Source organism: Lepisosteus platostomus, chromosome 2 (genome assembly GCF_059453375.1).
Source record: "Lepisosteus platostomus isolate fLepPlt1 chromosome 2, fLepPlt1.hap1, whole genome shotgun sequence".
Classification (NCBI taxonomy): Eukaryota; Metazoa; Chordata; class Actinopteri; order Semionotiformes; family Lepisosteidae; genus Lepisosteus; species Lepisosteus platostomus.
In genome coordinates this window covers 31,923,029-31,941,199 of record NC_142612.1, presented here as the reverse complement: position 1 = coordinate 31,941,199, position 18,171 = coordinate 31,923,029, and the positions used below count along the sequence as shown (strand labels likewise).

General features: G+C 42.3%; 1 protein-coding gene across 1 annotated transcript in view; it reads left to right on the top strand.

Moving 5' to 3' along the window:
- Positions 1-17,053, top strand: part of maoa (monoamine oxidase a) — a 52,023-nt gene extending 34,970 nt beyond the window's left edge. Inside the window, exons 4-15 of the mRNA XM_088605476.1 lie at positions 833-937; positions 1,369-1,460; positions 2,540-2,681; positions 4,777-4,926; positions 6,061-6,220; positions 6,978-7,074; positions 7,426-7,479; positions 8,331-8,388; positions 9,235-9,332; positions 10,636-10,747; positions 12,132-12,194; positions 12,807-17,053. Coding sequence (XP_088461602.1) covers positions 833-937; positions 1,369-1,460; positions 2,540-2,681; positions 4,777-4,926; positions 6,061-6,220; positions 6,978-7,074; positions 7,426-7,479; positions 8,331-8,388; positions 9,235-9,332; positions 10,636-10,747; positions 12,132-12,194; positions 12,807-12,962 — 1,287 coding nt within the window. The 3' untranslated portion in view covers positions 12,963-17,053. The remainder of the gene's footprint in view (positions 1-832; positions 938-1,368; positions 1,461-2,539; positions 2,682-4,776; positions 4,927-6,060; positions 6,221-6,977; positions 7,075-7,425; positions 7,480-8,330; positions 8,389-9,234; positions 9,333-10,635; positions 10,748-12,131; positions 12,195-12,806) is intronic.
- Positions 17,054-18,171: the final 1,118 nt, after the last annotated feature.

The following is an 18,171-nucleotide window of genomic DNA, read 5'->3' as shown; positions in this document are numbered from 1 at the left end:
TGGGAGACCTCCCGGGAAAAACTAAGGTTGCTGCTGGAAGAGGTGTTAGTGGGGTCAGCTGGGGGTGCTCACCCTGCGGCCTGTGTGGGTCCTAATGCCCCAGTATACTGATGGGGAGACTACAGTATACTGTAAATAAGTGCCATCCTTTGGATGAGACCTTAAACCGAGGTCTTGACTCTTTGTGTGGCGTTTCTCGAAAAGAGTGGGGGTGTAACCCCGGTGTCCTGGAAAAATCTCCCATTGGCCCTTACCAATCATGGCCTCCAAATAGTCCCCATCTATGAACTTAATCACTCTTTTCTCCTCACCACTGATAGCTGGTATGTGGTGAGTGTACTGGTGGTATTTGGTGGTACTGGCTGCCGTCGCATCATCCATCGAGGTTGGGCTGCACACTGGTGGTGGTGGAGGGGAGTCCCTATTACCTGTAAAGCGCTTTGAGTGGAGTGTCCAGAAAAGCGCTATATAAATGTAAGCAATTATTACTCCTTTTATGAATTGTGTCTTGAACCCTGCCACAAGAACCCTCGATGACATTGCCGGGTTGCCTTTCAGTCCCTGTTAGCACAGGAAATGCATGATATACACAGTATGTGGTAAAACCACAACCAAAGGAAAACTGCAAAAACACTGCCCAAAATCACAAGAAGAGGAGATTTCCATAAGGGTGCAGACAAAGAGGGTTGTTCTGGGTTGTGGTGCCTTTCTGCTAACAACAGGAATCTGTGCTTCTATCTGTGTGGGCTAAAGCGTTTCAGTGCTGTATGTTGCCAAGATGGCAGTAGCCCCAAGGGCAGTTGTGCTTAGGGGCCTTTTCTTTATTTTTTAGGGCAAATCCTATCCTTTCAAGGGGCCCTTCCCCCCCATGTGGAACCCCCTCGCCCTGATGGATTACAACAACCTCTGGAGGACGATGGATAAAATGGGACAGGAGGTACGAAACTCTCACGTTGCTCTGGGATGTACAGACAACAAAATGTAAATCACTACATTTCAGTGGCCATTTAATGGGTACCAGATGAGCTTAAGGACATTCTTGGGATACATCTTTTTTATGGGGCTGACTAACAGCAACCATGATGCTGAAGTTGTCAAAACAGTCTCTCTCTTAAATCCAGCGAAAGGGGATACACCCTGATGCAACGCTTGGAAAGTGCCTTTAGGACAGGGAGTAAGGCTAATGTCATAGGTTCTGGCTTGGTTTTTGCATATTTTCCTTTACTAAACCCACATATACTGCAGAACCCAGAGCCAGCACCACTGTAAGTCATCCTGTTTCCTGAGATCACGCACAGCGAACGTGCTTGGTGATACTAAGGGTTATGGGGCTGCCTGGTATTCTCACAGCAGGTTTTTTGCATCTAGATTCCACGGGAAGCACCCTGGAGGGCGCCCCATGCTGAAGAGTGGGATAAAATGACCATGAAGGAACTCTTTGACAAGCTGTGCTGGACACGGTAGTACTCATTTATTCAACCCTGAAACCACAACCTCTTCCCGGGGCAATCCCTGTTAATATGAACAAAATGTCACATTACATTCTCAGTAATAACCAGAAAAGAATGACTTGGTTGTCAAAGAAGGACTTGCAAAAATAATAGACAGTGAATAACTCATTCTTCATAACGAATGCTAATCTAAGTCGTGCATTCTTTTCCCTTCACTTCAAATGATGGCCCAAATGAAGTCAAATTAGCCTTCTGCACTTTAAATAACAAATGGGACAATGACAAAGACATGATAATCTCATGTACTGTATAACGTCATTGGACACTGAACAGCTGTGCAGCTGTGTACTGTGTCCTCCTACAAACACAAGCTGACATAGCTCCCTCTAGTGTGTAAAGATTGTGCCCGTAGACACATTTCCTGTGTCATTGCTCCAGACTGTACAATTTTTCTCAAAGCTGTGGTTTTAAATAGGGGTGATAATATGCATTTACACTTTTTCCTGTGAAAGTCAATGCAAATTAAGTCTTGAGCTCAACATAAAAACGCAGACACATGGTATCAACACGACAACGTCCTAGATCTGAGGGTACCCACTCCTTATTTTGGGAACCCCCACACCTTCTGGCTTTCATTACAGCTGAGGTCTTTACCTAAATGAATCCTATATTGAGCAAACAGGACACTTGGCTGGAAGTTTTGCAAGTTTGTTTTCCTCACAAGGGTTGGAGATTTTAAATGACTTTAATGCAGTAGTTAAAAGACAACCTTTTACATGTTTAAGCAAAACAATTTAAGAGATCACAAACCACACCTATTATTATTCAGGGACCAATTATTTAACTGAGTCCTCTGATGGAGCAAAAGCCCATCAGGTGTGTGACTGGGAACCTCTGTTCCTTGTTACAGAATTTTTTCTTTCCCAAAATAAAGTGCCATTTGCTGGGTAGTTCTGGATGAAGGTGGTGTCTGGTTTTCGGGCCTGTCAGAGAAAGAGGCGAGACCTGTGTGACGGCGAGCAGTGGCGGACGAGCTAAGGGATGGAGCGAACGTCCAGTAAACCATCTCCTTTCTTGTCTCGGCCCAGCGTCGCCCGGCAATTCGCCAACCTCTTCGTGAACGTGAACGTCACCTCGGAGCCGCATGAGGTCTCGGCCCTGTGGTTCCTGTGGTACGTCAAGCAGTGCGGGGGCACGATGAGGATATTCTCCACCACCAATGGGGGGCAGGTGAGCAGGAGTTGAGCGCAAGAGAAAAAGAGGGTGAAAGGGTGAGGGGGGGTTCAAAACTTTCATCGGTGGGGTGGGGGTGAAAGATTCTCCACTTCAAAACAAAACGCCAATAAAACAGTCAGTTGCAGCCTGAATCACGTTGACAGCTCTTGTTCAGGACTGTCTTCTTTAAAATTGCTTTCTGTCCTTTTTTTCCTGACCTGCTGAGGGAGTTCTGCCTTTTATTCCGGCACCATCCAATTGAAGTAGCATCTTCCAGTTCATTCACAGGATTTTCTCTTGAAGAGAAGAGTGTCACGGGTTTTCTGATTCTGAGTGCTTTCAAATTTGGAACGCTGGTTAGGAATTAAACAGTATCTTAAAACAGTAGCTAGTACATTGGCTCTCAGAACAGCTGTAGAAGAAGCATTGCAAAAAGTTCCACTTTTACCTGTGATGTAACCCATCGCATGCTGTTTTTGTTGGTTTAGAATAAAAATACAAAGGCCTGCTTTGAACAGTTTTTATGTTAAGTGTTAAGCCATTACCTGCAATTCAAATGGTCATGAGCACGGAGCAAATTGGGACAGATTTTCATAATTAGAATGTTTTTGTTACGAGTTCTGAGTCATTTCCTGCAGTTCAGACCCCAGATGGAGCTGCCAGAGCTCAGTATATGTTAGATAATTTTAAGCGACTGTTTAGAAACTGGTTTTACATGCAAGAAACCACTTATCAGAGCTCCACGTGAAATACTTGAGAGAATTATCTACCTCTCTGGGGTGCAGTCTCTCAAACCATTTCTGTCTAACCAGATGTATGTTTTTCAGAATGTGGAATAATATTCTCAGTGAGCATAAGCTGTATCCACAATTCACCAGCCTACCTTTAGATCAGTTTACTGTGGCAAATTGTGATAAATCCGCAGTAAAGTGTCATAAAACAGAGTGAAATCAGGCTGAAGAATGGAGAAGTAGTGTGTATACACTGTGAATTACGGATGAACAGCAAAAATATCACAGAAGTTTACCACGGTAAACTATATATAACTCTCAAAAGGCAACCCTGTGATTAAAATTAGAATAGCGTTTTATTGGATTACAGTAGCTTTCCAGACACAGAAGTGTGACCTCAGACAGACATTACTGGTGCATGAAACTGGATTTTCTGTTTGTGTTAACAAAAGAGTCTAGCACAAACACTTCATGACAGACTCTACAAGTCAGATGAGAGATAACATTGGGCGCAACAGCAAAAAGATCAGATTTGCAAAGAAAAGATACATATTTATCAGTCATTCTGGCTGTAGAAAACCTTGTGTATTTTACGTTCTAAATGCCTCATTCAAAATAATTTGCTTACCTTTTCATATTGCATACCAACGTCCATTTCTAACAGTGATGAATTATTTTGTTCAGCTGCACAGTGGTGTTGATCTTATCTGGTTGCCAAGGAAACCTAGGCCTCTTTGTGCACTCCATTAGGACCTGACAATGATATTTTAGCAATTTATGGTGTCTGGCTAATAGTTCTTGTTAACAGAGCTAATTATGTTGAGGGAAAAAGTTATTTAAAAGGCCAAAACACTGTGCTGGATGTCCTTAGAATTGTTTTGGTGGCAAATAGTTTTATAGCTCTGGCTTCATTTCAGCACCAAATGTGGGTTTTCACCTTCTAAGGTGCTTTTCGCCTCGGAAAGTATAACTCAGATTCATGTTCAGCTGGCACCTGCATTACATTCAATTTGTTTGGGTAGATGTGAGATATTTTAAAACATCTAGATCTTTTGGTCTCAAATTGAAGAATGCACCAAATAAGCAAAGTAGAGATTTAACTCAACACCATGGTCTTGAATGAGGAGGGTGGTACAGTTCCCCCTTATGGCAAAGCAGCATGAACACACTTGCCCAAGCAAACGAACCTGAAACCACCCTGCCTTTAACTTGAATTCTGGATACTATTTGGGGAAATAAAAGCCCGCTTTTCTGTGGCCCTTGACAAGAGCGTCACACTGCGCAGAGGAGCCTGCGCCCCAGCGGGCGAGTGCAGCTGGGGTTCGGGGCTGCTGGGGAGACTGTTTTTGGTGAAATAAAAGTCCGCTTTTCCGTGGCAGGAGCGGAAGTTCATGGGCGGCTCGCAGCAGATCAGCGACCGGCTGAAGGACTGGCTTGGGGACCGCGTGAAGCTGGAGAGGGCGGTGTGCCGCATCGACCAGTCCGGCGACGGGGTGGTGGTGGAGACCCTGGGCCAGGAGAAATACGAGGTGAGGATCGGGGGGCTGTGGGATCTGCAGGAACTTGGAATATGTGCAAATTTGTGTCTTCTTCTCAAAAGTTGGACATTTTACTTTACTGATGAAGTGCGATAGTTAAAACTTCAATCTGCAGCAGGTGTAGGAGCTGGAAGCTGAATTTATTCCTATTAATTCTATTCTTGAGTCAATTAAGGGTTTGATTGTGTAACTGGGAGCTGGGCTGAAACAAAAACCAGCTGATGTGTGAGTCTCCAGGACCAGGACTGGGTTCCCCTGGCTTTAGTACATCAACCCAAGTTTCTTTTGATTCTTCTTCTGACTGTTTCAGTCCTGCCGCGCACCTGGACAACATAGAAGTCACACCGCTGAAAAAATATCAGCGCTTCTCTCTCAGGATTTAAAGACCATTCTTCTCAGGCTTCTCAGGCCCTGAAAGGTCTTCAGAAAGGCAGGGTCCCTCCTCCAGTCTGTGAGCTCAGGCAATTCTGGCTCTTCTTAAATAATCAACAACCTAAGACCTGTGGGATGAGACTGAACAGTGCCCTCCTCTCTGCAGCTCTGTAAGTTGTGGGGCAGGATGAGGTCGAACAACTTGACTCTTTTCCCTTGTCATTGTAAATCTCACTGCGCCACAGATTCCCAAAGCAGTACTCTGTTGACACCTCATAGTTTCCAGCGTAAAAAAGACTGGCACAATTAAGCTGCATGCCGTCAAATAAATTATTCGGTACCCTAATTGAAGAGTCTAGACAGACAGTGCAAACAGCACAGTGCAAATATGTGACTTAATGGGGCCCTTTTGTCTTAGTGTGACAGAATAAACTTGAACACATAAGTCCCTGTGGGGGAGATTCTTTGTTCTCGCTTAGAAGATTTTGATCATTATTCTAAATGTTATAAGTTACCCACCTGCTGAAAAAACAAACCTCAAGCTTAGCTGTAAAGTTAATCACACTTTTACTGAGACTATGCTCTAGTGATGGAAGTGACTGGTGTTCCACGCATCTGCAGTTGTCTCACTGCTGTGCCAAAGCTACTCTCTTTACTAAGAAAAGACGACTGCACAGAATAAGGAAACGGTTGCAATGTGAGGAGGTCTCTTTTAAGAGGACATTGAAAACGTCATCCCTCTTCCATTCGCAGGCCAAATACGCCATCATTGCCACAGCGCCAGGGCTGAATCTAAAGATGCACTTCAACCCGCCTCTGCCGCCTTTGAGAAACCAGCTCATCCACCGTGTGCCCACCGGCTCGGTCATCAAGTGCATGGTGTACTACAGCGAGAACTTCTGGAGGAAGAAGGGTGAGTCTGTCTGCAAGCACTGGCAATTCCTGAAACACTAGTCCTGCAGTATGAGGTTCTGCAGGGGAAGAGAGACTTTGAGTGCAAAAGGAAGCTCGAAACATTGTTGCTATAGTGATTATATTGATATTATAATGACAATAGTCGGAAGCTTGACTTGTAAAGTATTTCATGATCCGGAATCTGGCCGTATTCTGATACCGATTAATGTTTCTGAAGCATAGCACTAACTTGTATACTGGCTTCGCTCACACAGCGAGATAAACAATCTTCTAATCCCAGAATTCCCACAGCTGCCAGATTCAGAAAACCTGCTGGGTATCCTTCTGGGGGAGGGGTAAGAAACTCAGCAGAGCTGCAGTCTCAGCCTGAGGAACAAATTTATTGTTGCAAATGTTTCAATAGGTCATGCTGAATTTGAGTGCTTTAATGCCGTAAATCTTCATTCATGTTGGCCAGTGAAGCCCTTTGAATTTGAATTTGAAAAGCTTAATAATAAGAACCATAACCTAACGGTGCTGATCATATTGGAATATTTACTCTGCTGTAGTAAAAATACAGAGAAGAGCAGTAAAACACAAAGCTGCACAAATAACACCTTAATGGTGAAACTAAAGTAAATTGTGAAGGTCTGCTATTCTTAACTGCAGTGTGAAGTCCTATTAGTCAAAAGTACTTAGCTTTTTGTGCTCAGGCCCTGAAATATTCAGCATCTGCATTATCATTCTCCCGAACCACCTGGATTCATGTGTTCCAGGATACTGTGGCAGTATGGTCATTGAAGAAGAAGAGGCTCCTATTGGTTTGACACTAGATGACACCAAACCTGACGGGACCTCGCCTGCTATCATGGGGTAGAGAAATTTACAGCCACTAGCAATGGACAGTCAGACAGAAAATCAGCTTGAGCATGTGACTTGTGGTGGGAAGCATTTCGTAACATAAGTGCTCATGAAGTCACAAGAAATACAAATTTGATTCCAGGGGGCTCTTTGCTGTCTCATTTTTTAATTAAGAATCTCCTGCATTTATGGATAAATTACAACATCAGACGCTGACATTTTTGTAGTTATAAATAATGCAGCATATTAGTAATGCATGCAGCACAAATAAAGTAGCATATTAGTAAAGCATGTCTTTACTGTTAAAGTTATATTTTTGAAAATTATCCAGATTATTTTAATATATATCTTCTTTTTTTTTAGTTTCATCCTTGCTCGAAAGGCCAGGAGGCTAGCAGGATTGACTAAAGAAGAAAGGTAAAAAAGCAACCAAATGACCTTTGTCTTAATATCATCTCCACCAAAAAGAATATAACCTACAGTGGAACAAGTAATAGGTTTATTCCATGCTGAAAAAAGAAGAAAGAGAACACAACCTTTCGGCCGTGGAGCCTTCTTCAGGTGTGACAGTGAAGAAGGCTCCATGGCCGAAAGAAGGCACCTGAAGAAGGCTTCACGGCCGAAACATTGTGTTCTCTTTCTTCTTTTTTTCAGCATGGAATAAACCTTTACTTGTTCCTTTGCAGCCTACGCATGCTGACGCAGCTACCCACCTGAACTACTATAACCTACAGTGCCAGGTTACAGCACCCTGTCAGCAGCTTTCTTGGAAATGTATCACACCTGACATCCCTCCCTAGAGGGCGCTCCACTACTCCTGTTATTGTTCTTGTGATTAAGCTCCCCAGGTGTACCTTCTTAGGTGTATTATTTAAAGACTAGCTCCTCTAGTCCTCGGGGCTCATCATTAGGGTAAGGATGTTGCGAGGGCCGTCTGGCACCAGGAAACCCTATGTCCGTCTCCTGAGGGCATAGGCCTCATCCCTGACACCTCCCGCTTCCTGAGCCCGGTGTCTGGAGGATCTCGCCCCGTCACCCTTGGACCTCCAATTGCTGATGGACTCTCAGACTGTGCCCTGACCTGTCTTTGGACCCGTTTGGATTTGGATGCCGTTCTTTGTCTTCCCTGCTCACTCTTTCATGGACTGTCACTATTATTTTGTGCACTATTAAACCCCTGTGTGTTGTTGTTGTCAGAAGAATGAAGTATATAGATATATACTGTGTAGAGAGAGAGTAAATACTTTTAATCTGGTCTGTTCTTTTAGGAAGAAGAAGATCTGTGAGATATATGCCAAAGTCCTTGGCAGTGAAGAAGCGCTGCATGTAAGTGTTCCTGATTACTGGTCTACAGCAAGAGCTTTTCTGCTGGGAAGGTGGACAAGTCAGCTTGCCCTCTCAGCCAGCTGTCTTGTGAAAACCGTGTGCTGAGGAGCAGTGAGCGGATGTGGTTGCATGAACATGGACTGCATGAACCCATGGACAGCGACCGTACACACCCATGGCCGCCAGCGTCATTGGTGTCCACCAGAGGGAGCACAGTGTGTATAAAACCACGTGAACAGCAAGGCTGTTAGTGTCCACAAGTGTAGTCCTGTGTGTGCTGGCCTGGTTACATTTACGCGTATGCCACAGAACATTTCTCCCTGGTGCATAGTTTTAATACACAACTGTTTAGGTAGCAGACCAACTAACTTTATGACCATCTCATTTATTAATGTGTTTTGACAATCTGCTGCTTTGAACTTTGCATGAACTCCTTTCCTTAGCCATTCAAAAATTAGCTGTAAGTAAAACTCAGTGCTTGCCATCCCACGTGACCGTGAACGTTATTGACGACTGGTTCCAAAAACAAACGCAGAGGTCTTCAGTAGAAAAATATAAACTGGAATCTGCGAGGTGAATTTTGAGTAGAGGGAAATGCTAGGACCACCAAGGCCTGTTTTTATACTCAGGGGGGTAAGTCTAAAAACTGACTCTATTTCTCCACAAATTGGTTCTAGGGGATTGGAGGTTTTGAAGACGTTTATTAACTTTAGTGGCTGTGGTCAGTCATTCTTTTAGTTCTGTGTCTTTGCCAGGAATGCAAAGAGTGCATTACCCCCCTCTTAATTCATCTCTGAATCTTTCTCCGTCCACCCTGCCTGTTTCCCCCTGGCCTCTGTTCCTCAGCCGGTCCATTACGAGGAGAAGAACTGGGCTGAAGAGGAATATTCGGGTGGCTGCTACACAGTCTACTTCCCTCCGGGAATCCTCACACAATTCGGCAAGTAAGTGACTCCACAAAGAGCAGAACTATGGCTGTTTATATCCTCGCACCTTGAGACAGAAGGATAAATATCCTGGATTTACATTATCTGGGGGCTGGTGTTTTTTGAGATGCTTTTAATAACATTTAATCTACAGTACAACATGTAATGGGTACTCTTTAAGGATCTTATGGTAACATGCTAATTTCATTAAAGTATTATAGCTAAATTCTACATTGAAATTAACCCCTTGCTTGCTGGGACAGGCTTCAGTTCCCTAACCACCCTGAGTTATAAGACATTGGTTAGAAAATGGACGGATGAGCTGGCACCACATAGTTCTTTACACATTTAGTCTTGTATTTAAAGTCATGAATGGCAGAATTTGTGCTGAGGTAACAATTGCTTTTTAGGCTAAATTTCATTATGCACTGTTAAGACTGGAATATTGTGTACAATTTTGGTTGCCATTTTATAAAAAAATGTATTTTTTTATTTTTACAGCAGACAGTTTATATACCTGTATAAGACTACAAGGAAGCTTACAGATGAGAGAAGGCATGTTTGGTTGTTAGCTAGTTAGGCTAATTGATCTAAGGATCCACACCAACCATTTCATTAAAGGAGTTGTTTCCACCTGTTCCTCATGTTTCACTGTTAATTCTGACTGGATTACACACTCTGTACAGTACATTCGCTACTGGATACACCGAGAAAGAGAGGATTGTTTCATGGGGAACGTACGCATTTGATCTAGAGCAAGAGGCTCTGTGATGCTGGGCCGTATTGAAGTTCATGGGTGTGGCATTTTTTGCCTCCCTTAATCATTAACACGTCTGCTTCATTCTCTTGACACAGATAACCTTCCTTGTGGTTGATGCTTGGTGAAAAAATGTAGTTTTTCTGACAGTTCCTTCAGTAGCGCTTCAAGACCCAGACGCACCATGTCAGCTATGACACTGAGCTGAGCCAGTGACTGAAGTGACGTCACCCCTGTGATATCTGGACAGTTAAAACTCTGCCGCGGCGGACAGTTAGCGGGCCTGAGTTACTAGGCAGTGGCGCTGTGAGGGCTCATAGTCCCTGAGCGACCATAATCAAATCCAGACAGAATCAGGAAAAACTGTAACTGTAACTGTAAGAGTTAGACACACTTTTCCAGAGCATGTAAGAGTTACACACATCCATCCCTTGAAATTGCTTCCCAAATCAAAAACCCCCAATGGGATGTTATAACACTAAACTGGTGGGTGGTCTGTGTTGTCGTGGCTGCCCTGGTTCGGGAGTCTCCTGTCCGGTGGCAGACAGTCTATTTGTCCTGCAGGGTTCTGAGGGAGCCCTTAGGCAAGCTGTTCTTCGCGGGCACGGAGACGGCCACCGAGTGGAGCGGCTACATGGAGGGGGCGGTGCAGGCTGGGGAAAGAGCTGCCAGGGAGGTGAGACAGTCTAGTATCTGATGCGGCAGGGGCTCCCAGTCCTGGATCTGCACGCCCTGGTTTTCATCCCAGCTGAATGGTTCTCATCCCAGCGTGTCCGGTGTTCCAGGTTTTCATTCCACTCGAGCTTAATGACCTCTAACTGAAGCTTGAATTGAGCAATTGAGTTGCTTGATTGGAATATGTACAAGTTTGTGTCTTCTTCTCAAAAGTTGGACATTTTACTTTACTGATGAAGTGCGATAGTTAAAACTTCAATCTGCAGCAGGTGTAGGAGCTGGAAGCTGAATTTATTCCTATTAATTCTGTTCTCGAGTCAATTAAGGGTTTGATTGTGTAACTGGGAGCTGGGCTGAAACAAAAATCAGCTGATGTGTTAGTCTCCAGGACCAGGACTGGGTTCCCCTGGCTTTAGTACATCAACCCAAGTTCCTTTTGATTCTTCTTCTGACTCAAGCAGAAAAATGAAATTGAGAGCACTTGTTAAATTCACTGGGTGTGATTTTGTGTGCATTTGTCATCCCCAAGCACATTCACATATTGGTTGAGAATCTCAACCAATACAAGGCCTAGATAAGGAGGCCAGCTACCCCACAGGTAGTCAGGCGGAGGAGTGAGAAATTGCTTCACTGATTGAAATATGAAAGGAAATTCATATTGTTTAAGCCTTGAGAGGAATCTAGCAAGGACACCAGGGTAAACACCCCCTAGGTTTAGTAATATTGTAGTGGGATCTTTAATGACTTCTTAGACACAATACCAATTTAACATCTTACCCAAAGGACCACACGTCTTACAGCACAGTGTCCATGGGCACTATAATATACTGGGACGTGGGTTTAGAAATTCTGGTCCAGGGGTAGAGCGCCTCCTACTGGTCCACCTGAACCAGTTACAGCAGCAGCCTGGTTTCCTGCGGTGCTCTCCCATCACAGTACCGACCAGGCCCAGCCTCGCTGACCTTCTGGAATATAATATCTCATATCTAACACAAGAGGTCCGAACAATGCGCGGAAAAACATTCCAAACCCTTTCAATCAAACAACAAGGCTGTGCTAACTGACTAAATAAATAAAGCTAATATACTGAAAAATCTGGGGTAAACCCCCCAGCATTGTTCTGTGACTATGAATCAAGCTTAAGATTCACCCACACTCTTGGATAGATCAAACTAGTTCTTCCCATCTCTGAGTTAGTCCTGGTAATGACTGGTGTCGGTATTTTAAAATAACAATTTCCCCTTGTTTGAAAGTGAACTGATTACTTCATAGCACATTCCCCTGAACGATGTGGGGTACTGATGTCTTCATTGCAAGATTCACACAACCTCTGACTGCTCTAATGTTTTTCTTTACACAATTGTTGTTTTTTTTTGGTCTTTTAGATTCTCTGTAAAATGGGCAAAATCTCTGAGCACGAAATCTGGAAGCCAGAACCTGAATCTGTGGTAAGTCTGTGTAGAAACTGGTGCTTCAGGAGTCACTAACCTTATCCATAGCTGGGATAAAAGTGGGGTGAATCTCTGAACTGTTCTTCCAGGAAACTGGAAATAATGAAAGTGATAGATGGGGCAGTTCTGATTTCTGGGGTAGTTTACTCCACCTAGGAAAGGCTGTGGAAGTGGGAAAGTGGAAAGCGGGGAGTATGAAAAACTTGTGTTTGTTTTACGTGTTTTGGATGTCAGTATCCTCCTTATCTGGAGGAAGCAGCAGAAAATGTTGGTTCATGCAGTTACATTATCCTATCTGCGAGGGTATGCAATTCAAAATTAAAACATATGTCCAGTTGGAATGAAACTGCAAGAGGACTGCAAGTGTGTCTCTTCTCAGCCCAACCCCACGTGGTGTGCTGAAAGCCTTTCAAGAGCTCCTGCTGTGATTCAGAAACATTGAGGGCTGTGTGACAGCAAAACATTTGGCTCCCTTCCCCTGGTGTCTGTCTCTTCTCTTAGTACATCTTTCATGGTTTCCTGCTTACAGCTGACTGTAAACTGCAGCCTTAGCTGCACGAAGTTGTGTGGGAGAATTTTTGAATATGTTTTTTTTTATCTTGTTTTCAGGATGTTCCAGCTCGACCTTTTGTCACAACATTTTGGGAAAGGAACTTGCCCTCTGTCCCAGGGTTCTTAAGGCTCGTGGGTTGGTCAACATTCTTGACTGCTGCTGCCGCCACAGGTCTCTTGGCCTACAAGAAGGGCCTTCTGGTCAAGAGCTAAGCCATCCAGCAGAGTCCAGATCTTGTCACCTACGTCTTTGATAATAGGCCTTGTACTGGGATGCGTCTCCTTTCTCTTTGTCCTGGTAACTCATACATGAATCTGTAGGTGTAGCAGTAAGGAGAGAGGGTTTTCAGCTTTTTAATACAATCATACAATCATAACTTCTCTTTACCTTTCTTTTTGAATCCGTAACACTAATATACCTAGAGGATTTGGTATTTGAGCTTTTCTGTTGTACAAATTGGTGCTGATTCGCTTTTAATTTGTTTGCAGATGTTTTACTATTGACGTATGAGTTAAGAAAATTCTTTTTGATAGAGTGTTTTTTATTACATTAAGAAGATGCCAAAAGTCGGGTCTAAGCTGTAGAGAGGTCACAGAGAGCAAGTTCCTGTGAGAATGAAAACGGGCCAAAGCAATTGAGCTCATAATTTCACTCGTGTTCATCAAAAACTGTAAAAAGATTTTATAGGACCAGACACATTTACCACCCAAACAGTAACATACTCATATGAGGATTTCAATTTAGTAATGTCACATTATTGACACTTCATACTGTAGTCCCTGGAATTTTAGTTGCTTTACTTCCTTACAGTGTAAACAATATCACAGTTACATTACAGGGTATCACAACAGAACGGTCATTATATTAGATGACTGAATTCCTTATTGAAATATAGCTGAGTAACTTTTACTTCTATGAATGTGGATGGCTATTATAAGAAAATTGGTGAATGGATCAGAATCCAATATCTTTCCACTATCTCGCTGAGCTGTACCAAGTGAGATGTTATTAATACACATCCAGCTGAATTACTCTGTTTCTTTATCCGTTATTATTGTAAAGTCAATTAAAACAAAATGAATGTATTCATCAGACAAAATTTTTGTGGTCAATGTATTGCAAATGTGTATGTTTCTTGGGAGAATGAACTCTTAAAACTTGTGGGTGTGAGGTGTTTAAGAGCATTTTAAAGACAGGATGTCACAAGAGGGCAAAACAATTCTGGTGTTAGTAGAAGATCCAATTTTTGTTAAAGCCATGTCCTACAACAGTTTTGTCAGTGTCACTTTTTCAAAAAATATGCGTATGTAGTTTATGTTAAAATAAATAAGACAGGTAAACAGCTGAGGAAAGATTTAGCCTGCAAAAGTGTTCCACTTACTGTACATTGCCTCAGTCAGAAGGATTTTTGTTCTTGCACTAAATGGCCTGAAACTAGGCCTGGAATAAAACTTTTAAACTTCAGTCCATCAGTTGACTATATATTCCAAATGTGTAACTTATCAACGGCTTTCTGTCTCCCAGATGCCTTTCATCTCTATGGCCTGGAAAGATGTAAGCATTGGGACCAGAATTTGCAGAAGGTGGATGTAGAGTTCTGATTTTATCACGCCCCCTAGTGTAAACTTTTTGTAAAACCTCACAACCTGCAGCGATAGTAATTGTTTGATGTCTGGTTTAGTTCAGCAGTACAAAGATTTGCTGTGCTATTTATTTTTCTTTTAGGAACAAATGTTCGCAGAAGTGAGAATGAAATGTGACCCAAATATCAGATTGGAAAGGTTTTTATTTCAATTTCCTAGTTTCTTTTTGGGCCCTAACTTTTGCTAGTTTGCAACCATTTTAAAAAAGCACTATCAAAAGATACTTTTTGATTTTATTATTGCAGAAAATGTTAAGAGAATTATTTACTTGTGGCTCATGAATTTTGAAATTCTTCCAAAGGATTGTGTCCAGCTAGTAACTAGAATTATATCTTAATTTTATTTTTTGTTTCTTGATAGATTGAAGGAAGAATCTTTTTTTCTTGTTTTCAGCTCTGGTAGTTATGATGACACTTTGCTCATATATGGTTTCATTCATAAAAGGATTTTCTATTTGGCTACAAGTTATATATCATAAAACATTGCTAAACATGTATGTTTTTAATTTCAACTTCAAAATAAAACATTAACTCTATACACTGAAAACCTAAGCTCACTAGAACATGTACCTCCAGACATTTCGCGAAGCCAGTTTAAATAGAACTAGTCTTAGAGAGTAGAAGGGTTTGTATTTCACAGAAATATGCACACAATGAAAAAACTGTAGATCACAAACATAATTGCAGGAAGCAGACTTTCTGTCATTTTATGTGATATAGTCTTAAGACAAAAGAGCTTGGATAGCTGTTGTAGGTGCAATAGGAAGATGAAGACCATACAGGGGAAAATAAACTGTTAAAAATGTGTATGTCTGAAATCTAAATTGATACTGTCACTGTTCCAAAGACATGTTGTGAGTGATGTCTGTATTTGACCTGTGCCTTACTCAGTTTGTGCTGTGTGTGTATTTTTTTAAGTGCCTATGTGATCGTGGTCTTTTATGCCCTTACTTCAACTTCTCTGTTTCCACTTTTTGTCCTCAGTACAGGGGTTAAAAATGCAGTTATGGCTCCCACATAGCTTGGCATGTAAATATCCAACATGTAGGATTGGCTTCATGGACAACATGAGACACTTCCTTATACAAAGCATTGTGGGAGTTTGGAACTCACTGCCCAGCCATGTTGTTATAAAACCATGCCTTTTCTCAAAAAAGCAGATGGAGGGGATCTTCAGAGATAGATGCGCCAAATGGCCTCCTCTTGTTTGTAGTCATTCTTACGTCTTTATGAGTTTTATGGGTCTGAATCTCTCACCCTGTTCTGTGTTAGAATAACTATATTTAAGACCTGCAAACCCTTAGCAATAAACCACTTGAATTTGCTGTGGAGAGACATAACAGTCTGTTGAAAAAATTATTAGATGCTGAGATAAGATATACTGTGTGAGAAAAACTTTTAGATTTAATTTACCAGAAAAAAAAACTTTGTAAAGCTGAGCTGTGCAACACCAAAAAGAAAGTACAGTGGTATTTTTGGCAGGGTAAGGATCCAAGGATTCAAACATGAGCAGAAAGGTTAATTCCACACTGAAAGTACACCTTCAGGTATGAAGAAGGTTCAACAGCCAAAATGGTGTTTGTTTTTTTTCCTTTCTGCTTTTCTACTTTCCAGTGTGGACTTAACTTTTATTTGTTCCTTTGGAGGTTCAGAATACACTTTGAGCCCTTAAATGCCCCTGGGGAAAAGTTCATATTCAGTCTCTAACCCAGATTATAGATCGTATTTAAGCATGAAGCCCTTGAAAATGCACTTGTCTACTATTAGAAAAGCCTCATGTGGACATGGCCTGTGTGATCTCACTCATGTGCTATGGCTGAGGGTCCTTAGCAGTGGGATAGAACTGTCACTGGGATCAGATGAGGTAAAATGGGAAGCTCTGCTGCATCACAAAGCCCCTCCTTAGTCACTGGACAGGGGCCTGTGATAGTCAGAGGAGGCTGGAAAAGAGGGCTTGTTTAGGTCACACACAGTTTGGAGCACATTGTTTAAACTGCTGCATGAGTGAGATCACTGCATTGCTCCCAGATCTATGCAAGTGGGGGCAACAGGACAATATTTCAGATGTACAGAAGAAACTACAAAGGTTCTGATTGATGCTTGGCTGGTTCAGACCAATTTTCACACATTTTCTGAGCCCTGGATTTTTAAAACCTTATTCAAAAATTTCTGCCTCAGCAGGTTCTTCTCCATTGTCTTACTCCTTTTATGTTTTTTCTAGTTCTGTTTATTTGTGTTCCCTCTGATATACAGTATCATCCCAGTGATAAAATGTAGACGGTATCAGTTCCACAGGAAACCTGTAGTATAATTACAGCTCAACAGGCACTGTGTGAACTGTAGCTACATGGATATTACATGGTCAAAAGGTTGTACCTGGCATAAGTCATAAAATGCAGCAAAATGTATTGACTCCAATTTTAACCCCTGTAGTATGTTTTGAAGTTTGAAATGTCAACTGTGAATTTTTTCAAATGAATTATTATTACTGCACTTATGTTTTGTTCACTTTTTGGCTTACATGTACAGTAGCGGTGAAATTTGTGTCCCACCATAGGCTGTGTACTGGTGTAAAGCAAACGTATGGTTTAGATGTGTATGGTGTTGCTGCTAAGTTCTGGCTCTTGTCTTTTCCACTATAAAAAAAGTCTTCAGACATCAGATGACATGGCTGCTTTAATGTGTATCATTTGGTCATAAACTGTGCATTGGTGCTGCAAACACATTCGGTTTTGTGTTTTGTATAATTTGATTACTAAAATGTTACTAATATTCTACACCCTTGGTCCTCTTTTGTCTTTAATGTATTTTGTCATTGTTCCTAAGCAGTTTCAAAAGAAATGGCTATAATTAGCCGGAAAGGGGACTTTTGAAATCCTAATTTGTGTAACGTTTTTTTTGCTTAAAATGTAACTGAGAAAATAATGTTTGCTTACAAAAACATGCAAACTTCTTGGGGGATACAAGAATTTTTACAAATATACTTTTATTTCTTTTATTTTAGTTAAGAAACAAACATTTCTGGACACGAGTCCAGCTGTGAAAATTTGCTATTTATATTTTCATTTTTGGGGGGAGAAATAAACCCTAGTGCAGCAGAGAGGAGATTTCCCTTGTGCTGTGGAGGAAGAATCTATCGATGGATTATATTTTTATGAAGAACCGCAGTGGCCACTAGTGGCCAGAAATCTGATAATAATTAATAATAATAATTGCTTACACTTATATAGTGCTTTTTTCTGGACACTCCACTCAAAGCGCTTTACAGGTAATGGGGACTCCCCTCCACCACCACCAATGTGCAGCATCCACCTGGATGATGCGACGGCAGCCATAGTGCGCCAGAACGCTCACCACACATCAGCTATCAGTGGGGAGGAGAGCAGAGTAATGAAGCCAATTCACAGAGGGGGATTGTTAGGAGGCCATGATTGATAAAGGCCGATGGGGAAATTTGGCCAGGATGCCGGAGTTACACCCCTACTTTTTTCGAGAAACACCCTGGGATTTTTAATGACCACAGAGAGTCAGGACCTCGGTTTTACGTCTCATCCGAAGGACGGCGCCTGTTTACAGTATAGTGTCCCCGTCACTACACTGGGGCATTAGGACCCACATGAGCCGCAGGGTGAGCGCCACCTGCTGGCCCCACTAACGCCTCTTCCAGCAGCAACCTTAGTTTTTCCCAGGAGGTCTCACATCCAGGTACTGACCAGGCTCACACCTGCTTAGCTTCAGTGGGTTGCCAGTTGTGAGTTGCAGGGTAATGATAAACGCAT